The following is a 7,202-nucleotide window of genomic DNA, read 5'->3' as shown; positions in this document are numbered from 1 at the left end:
TTCTTTGAGGAAGACTAGAACGGTCTCTCTGCCTGTCGTGCACCCCTGTATCCATCCTGGACGCTCTTTCTGTGCAGAAGAGGATTCCACAAGGATGAGCGGACGCCCACAGCTGCTGAGTGGGTGCGAGCCAGCGCTGTCATTTCTGTCGCCCACATGCCAGACCAGGGAATCGACGTTTTCTCTTAAGCCAAGCTCGTCCTGTTGGCATTTGGCCTCTTGATTTAATTTTTTGTTGCCTTTGACCCCTTGAAAATATCCTTTGCTTCACAGCTACTGAGCACTTACCCCTCTCTGTGTGAAATTGCATGTTTTAAAAAAATCATCAGTAAGACTTAAGAACCAGTGAAAGACTGGGCTGTCCAAGGTGTTGGGAGTGGCTGAGCCGCCTGGTTGAGAGAGAAAATGAGCACGACAGGCTCCGCAGCGTAGCCAACGTTGGGTGAGATGTTCTAATCATTTTTTGGCAAAGACCATTTGGGGTGGCGCGCTGTACGGCCTGCGGGCTTGATGCTTTTGCAAGACACGCCCTGGTCAGTGGCCTTAGCTGACTTCCCTTCCCGCCCCCCCACCCCCGATTCTGCGTAAAGAAAGCCTGCCCCTCTGTCTGAGTGGTGGTGATGCGAAGGGCGGTAACGGACACCATAGCGTCTCCCAGTTGTGGAGTGTGCTTTCCTACGTGTTCCCATTGGGTGCTTAAAGTAATCCCCAGGGCAGGCCCTGTATCATTCCCATTTTATGGAAGGGGAAGCTGAGGCCCCGAGAGGTTTTGTAGCTTGTCTTTCCTCTGCTGCTGAGTGGTGGGGCTGTGTCTACCCCACATCGCTCTCCCTGCACCCGTCTCACCTTCTCCCTCCCTACACTCCATCGAAATCCTCCCCATTCTGCGAACAAACGTTTAAGGAAGGCCTGCTCACCAACCCAGCATTGCAAGAGGTAGAATCAATGCGAGACCTCTTACCTCACCCCCTCCACTGAACTGAAAATGTAGGAGGGAGGCCCCGACAAAAATTGGACATTAAGAAATGTCCCATTTGTAAGTTCGGGGCTATGGGAGTGTGGGGGAGGGAGGGACTCACTTCATTTGAGGGGACTTTGGGAGGCTTTTTATTTATTTTATTATTTTTTAATGTTTTACTTATTTTTTGAGAAAGAGAGAGTGAGCAGGGAAGGGTCAAAGAGAGAGGGAGACATAGAATCTGAAGCAGGCCCCAGGCTCTGAGCTGTCAGCCCAGCGCCCGATGCGGGGCTGAACCCATGAACCGTGAGATCATGACCTGAGCCGAAGTCCGACGCTCATCTGACTGAGCCCCCCCAGGTGCCCCTGGGAGGCTTTTTAAAGCAGGGGGTCATTTGTAGGGCCGGAGGTAACTGGCCTTCAGCAGGCTCCGGGAATAACTGGGGTGGAGACAAGGAGCGGAAGGCACGCAGTACCTAGAGCATCTGCCAGAGCAAGAAGGAAAGCCGGGATGGAGTGCAGGGGTCTCTGGGTGACTCCGTGTGCGCTCCAGGTGGGCGTGTGGGGGGGTAGTTGTGCAGTCGGCCGGCAGAGGGGGCAGGAGATGGCTGTGGGGCACCTCGGGGCGGCAGAGGGTTGGAACCTCGCACTCCTTGCCATCCACAGAGGGTCCTCTCCGAGCCGAGGAGCGGCTGTGTGTAATTCCTCTCCCTGCTCCTGCCGGCATGTTTGCTCTTCTGTGTTTGTCCCCTGACCAGACTGTGAGGCTCTGCTCCCCTGTGGAATCTGGGAGCCTACTCGGTGCCTGGTGCCTAGAGGACCCCAGGCTCTAGAGGAGCCCTGGGTGCCTGGAGGCTGATGACGCCATCCACGGAGAGGAGGGGAGGGGCGTGCAGAGCGGCCTGCCCCATCCGCCGTGGGGAGCCCCGAGTCCCGGGCAGTGGGCTCTTTTGGGAGATGGTGAAATATTGGCCCAGGGCTCAGAAGATGGCCCAGGTGGCTGATCTAGGAAAGGAGTTTGGGGACGATTCAGGGCCCACTTGGGGAAAGCTGGGAGCCTCGTGGGAAGTGGGCGTTCTCGAGGAAGGCGGAAGGTGCTCTGCTGCGTGCGGGCCCTTTCTGCTGAGCTGTCACCCCTGTGAGTCTGTTTAGGGCCCGGTCCACCGTCCAGAAGAAGGAGGGACAGAATGGATGAGGGCTGTTCTCTGGGTGCTGGGAGGAGCAGTGTCCATGGGGGGCTCTGGGGAGGCCGGGGCCACTTTCCATCTTCAACAGCACTTTTGGGTTAATGGGCTAGAATCTGCTTCCTGCTCCACCTAGGCTGCCCGGGCAAGGTCTCAGGGGCTCCTGTTGCCTAACCCTTTCCAGTGCCATCCGTCTGTCCTCTGTGGGGCTGCACTCAACCTCATACCCGTCCCTACACGCCCATCCCCTGGTCCCTTCAGGACCCTGCCTCCTGTCTGTGTTGCAGGTGCTGCCTGGCGTGCTTGTGTCTCCGTCCCCTGGGGCAGGCTCAGCGGGGGCGGGCGGTCTCTGGGCTGCCGAGTGCCCCTGCCATCGCTGTGTTTTCTCCAGCCCTTGACGGCCCTCAGTGTGTGTGGTCATGTGCACTGACCCTCTCCGCCAGGCAAGGAGCTCCACGGGGCATTCTGTAGAAACTGCAGAGGTTTCCACCTTGACGCCCCACAGGGACCGCCCAGAGAAACGTGTAAAGGTGAACGGCTCATCTTGTCCGTGTTTGCGCACCGAGAGCAGCTGCATTCCTTGGCCGCCTCCTCCTGGAGACCTGCCCAAGTCCCTCCCCGGTTGCTTCCTGCAGGTGCCCCCCAGCCGCCCTCTCCGCATAGCTAAGTGCATGTTCACTTCACTGGCTCACATGCCCATCTGCTCGGGTCGCCGTGGGGATCACGTTCCGGGCTTCTCAGCAGGGCGGGCACAGACCCTGTTACCACTGTGTCCACCCTTCCTGGCTGGCTGAAACCGTGCTGAACGAGCCCAAGTCCCTGCCGCCCCCTCTGCCTCGGAGCCCCGCTTTGCCCATCCCCGGCCCCTCGCTCGGGCTCTGGAGGCTTCGGCTGTGCGTCCCGCTGTCGTAGCCCTCACGTCCCGTGACACCTTGTGCTGTAGTCCTGGGCTCACTTTGCGCCTGTCTCCCCTCTTGAGCCCTAGAGCGCTGTCTCACACTCTTTTGTATCCTTGATTCCTGCTCAGAGTGTGGACTTACTGTGTGTTTGTTGAATGAGTGAATGAATGATTTACAAGTCCAAGGGCAGACCAGTCTTTCAGGAAGGTTTCTGGGACAGGGGCGGTCAGTAGCTTGAGGCAGAACTGGGCTGAAGGAACATTCCCGGGGATGGGATACACTTTCACATGGAAGCCGGTGGAAGGAGAGGACGAGGGCAAGAACAGGACTGTAAGCAGCTGGCTCTGGAGGAGAGCTCACCCCGTGCCCGTCTCTGGTGGTGGGAATGCTCTTCGTTATTTTCTAGGTGAGGAAACCGAGGCACAGAGAGGCAGCTCACCCTCCCCAGGATTGCACAGCACCCTAGTGGTGAGGTAGGACTTGCGTCCACATCTGCCTGGTGGCACTGTTGACCTCTATGTGGTTCTGCTTCTCCTGGTGCTGGGAGTGCGGGGCCAAGACTGTGGGCGGAGACCTTCAGGACTCAGTGTAGGTCCTCCTCCAGGCACAGGGTGGCATGTCAGGGTGGGAAGGTTGCCCCAGGTGACCTCGGTTTCTCTTTCAGTTTCATTTCTGGTAGCCGGGGCCAAGAGCAGTGGACTCCTGGGAGCACTGAACCTTTTACACCTGAGTCTCCAGGTAGTTCCTGGCCCTGAACTCCCTCTGGCTGTCTTGTTCGCCTCAATGCTTCACTGTGTCTAAACTTTCAGGCGTGGTTCTCTTGCTCTTTGGTTCTCCTTGTAGGTGGGGACTGCAGGCCTTACCCCCCATGTCCTGTCCCCATCGCAGACCTTGAGTTCCGAGTGGGCTGGATGGAGGTGCTGTACCCTGTGCTGAATGGCGGGGTGCGCACCTTCAGCTCATCTTTCGTCATGTGGTCATTAGGGCCCCCAGGGAGAATCCCGTATCTTCAGATCCCTCTTCTCATTGAATGTGTCTCTTCCCCTTTTCTGTCTTATTTACAAGAGCAGTGAAGCATCATGCACTGATGTAGGACACTGGCAGACTCAGAGCCACAGGGGGATGGCCAGACCACTGTTAGTATGTGGCGTCCGTCCTGCCACATTCAGGTCCCTGTGCGTACATGATCACTGTGCGCTTACCAGCCAGGCCGTGACCTTGGGTGCTGGCTTGGCCCTCCCTCTGGGCTTAGCAAATACCTGACGATCATAGCCCACTCATAAATGTTCTGCCTGGCCTGTTTTTACTGCTTCATGGTAAATTCTCCTCACCTGTTTTCAACCTTTGCTGTCACCTGCAGTCCTCGCCCTCACGAAGGGTGAACCGGTACATCCCTCTTGCCTTTCCCCACCTCCTGCATAGTTAATCACCTCCCCCGGGTTGGTCTCCCAAGGGGGGACCCTACAGTAGTGGAAGGGTGTGTGTGTATGCGCGTGTTAAAGAAGTGCAAGTTTTTACTTTCTGACAAAGTATGACACTGCCGGCGATAAAGCTACCCTTTGTGTGTTGCACTGAACACCCGAAGCAGCCGTACCGTTAGGGTCCTTGCCGAAGCAGAAACACGGCAAAGGCTGGGCTTTCTGTGAAGTTTTACACACACTCAAAGTAGAGGGAAGAGTTTAATGAACTCCCATGTACCAACCACCCATTTACAACGAATGCCATGCTTTCAAATCTCTCTGCACTTGTCTACCATCCCTTGACCTCCTCTGCCATATACATTTTTATTTCTGAGGTTTTTATTTTAAATCTCTGAAATCACATTTCAGTATGCATCTGACACAGCAAGACCATGTCTTTACATAAGCATGATGCCCCGTCGACACCGTATTATTTATTTATTTATTTATTTATTTATATTTATTTATTTAAAGCTTATTTTGAGAGAGGGAGACTGCATGCATGGATGAGCGGGGGAGGGGCAGAGAGAGAGCGGGAGAGAGAATCTCAAGCAGGCTCCGAGTGGAGCCTGCTGTGGGGCTTGATCTCATGAACCATGAGATCATGACCTGAGCCAAAATCAAGAGTTGGACACTTAACCGACTGAACCACCCAGGTGCCCTAACACCTTACACATTTAATTATTCCTCAGTATTACCTGATTGATACCCAGTCCATATTCGGATCTAAAAGGTGACCTGATTGTCTAAAAAGGTGACCTTGTTATTTGGTTGTAAGGCCTCCTGTCTCTCTCACTCTCTTTTAAAAATTTATTTTGTGACAGCTGTCGATTTACATGCAGTTTGGAAAAACAATGCAGAGTGACCCTGTGTATCCCTCACTCAGTGCCCTGCAGTGGTAATATTTTACAAACCTGTAGGAACTGGTAATATTCTACAAACCTGTAGGCGCTGTCCCAACCAAGACTTTGACATTGCTGTGGTCAGATGCAGACCGGCTCCATCCCACACGGGGATCCCTGCTGTAGGTGCTTTTAGGCCACTCCCATGCCTTCCTTAACCCCTGGTAACCACTGATCTGCTCATTTCCATAATTTCAGCATTTTATAATGTATGATGGAATCACGCAGCATGCAGCCTTTGGAGATTGGCCTTTGTACTTAGCGTGTGGGCCTCTAGGGAGGTTTGCAGGCTGTTGCGTGTATCAGTAGTTCATCCCTTGGCATTTTTCGTTGGCAGGCATAGTCCATGGGGGGGGGCACAGTTTGTTCAGCCCACTGAAGGACATCTGCTATGTTTCCAGTTTGCGGTGGTGACAGATAAACTGCACTGAACATTTGAGTGCAGGACGCTCTGTGAACCTCAGTCTTCGTTTCTTCGGATGAGTGCCCAGGGCAGTTGCTGGGTCTCGTGACTGTTGTAAGAAACTGCTAAACTCCAAAGGTCCATCGACAGATGAATGGATAAAGAAGATGTGGTATATACATACAATGGAGTATTAACTCAGCAATCAGAAGGGACAAAATCTTGCCTTTTGCAGCAACATGGATGGAACTGGAGTGTATTATGCTAAGTGAAAGTAGAGAAAGACAAATATCATATGACTTCACTCATGTAGAATTTAAGATACAAAGCAGATGGACACAAGAGAAGAGAAGCAAAAATAATATAAAAACAGGGAGGGGGACAAAACATAAGAGACTTTTAAATATAGAGAGCAAACGGGGTTGCTGGAGGGACTGTGGGTGGGGGGATGGGCTAAACGGGCAGGGCCGTTAGGGAAGAAGACACTTTTGGGACGAGCACTCGGTGTTACACGTAGGGGATGAATCACTACTGCACTATATGCTCACTAACTTGGATGTAAATTAAAAAAAATAGGGGCGTCTGGGTGACTCAGTTGGTTAAGCGTCCGACTTCGACTCAGGTCATGATCTCGTGGTTTGTGAGTTCAAGCCCCACATTGGGCTCTGTGCTGAGAGCTCAGAGCCTGGAACCTCTTTCAGATTCTGTGTTTCCCTCTCTCTCCGTACCTCCCATGCTCATGTTCTATCTCTCAATAATAAACAAAAACGTTAAAAAAATTAAAAATAAAAAAAGAAGACTGCCTAAACTGTTTTTCAGAAGCCGTACCTTTTTACAGTCCCACCAGCAATGTGGGAGTGATCTAGTTTCTCGGGTGCTCACGGGGGTCCCTGTTACTTGCCATTCCGATGGGTGTGTGTGGCCTCTCCAAGTGGTTCTGATTGGCTTTTCCCTGATGACTACCATATGCTGATCATTTTTTCGTGGGCCTGCTTGACATCTGTACATTCTCTTGGGTGAAATGCCTTGTGCCTGTGTTCTCATTTGATCGTTTGCTTTTTTTGCCATTGAGTTTTGAGAGTTCTCTATGTATTCTAGATACTAAGCCTTTGTCAGATCTGTGGTTTGCAGGTATTTCTGTGGCGTGGCTTCTCTTACCAGGGTCTTTCACAGAGCAGACATTTTTAATTTTGATGAGGTCCAGTTTTATCAATTTTTCCTTTATGAGTCAGGCTCTTGGTATCAGGTCTAAGAACTCTTTGCCCAGCCCTTGATCCTGAATATTTATTTTCTCCTGTTTTTCCCCCAAAAGTGTTACATTTTCCGTTTAAGCTGGTGATCTGTTTGGAGTTAATTTTTGTAGAAATCTAGTGTGAGATTTGGGTTGAGGCTCATT

At 52.5% G+C, this 7,202-nt stretch overlaps 1 protein-coding gene across 1 annotated transcript in view; it reads left to right on the top strand.

Moving 5' to 3' along the window:
- The first annotated feature begins 2,546 nt into the window (after window positions 1–2,546).
- The window catches only part of EPS15L1 (epidermal growth factor receptor pathway substrate 15 like 1), an 84,923-nt gene continuing 80,267 nt past the window's right edge, over window positions 2,547–7,202 (top strand). Inside the window, exon 1 of the mRNA XM_029916669.1 lies at window positions 2,547–2,672. Within this exon, the coding sequence (XP_029772529.1) occupies window positions 2,562–2,672 (111 nt within the window). The 5' untranslated portion in view covers window positions 2,547–2,561. The remainder of the gene's footprint in view (window positions 2,673–7,202) is intronic.

This window comes from Suricata suricatta, chromosome 12 (genome assembly GCF_006229205.1).
Source record: "Suricata suricatta isolate VVHF042 chromosome 12, meerkat_22Aug2017_6uvM2_HiC, whole genome shotgun sequence".
NCBI lineage: Eukaryota > Metazoa > Chordata > Mammalia > Carnivora > Herpestidae > Suricata > Suricata suricatta.
This window is presented reverse-complemented; position numbering and strand designations above follow the sequence as displayed.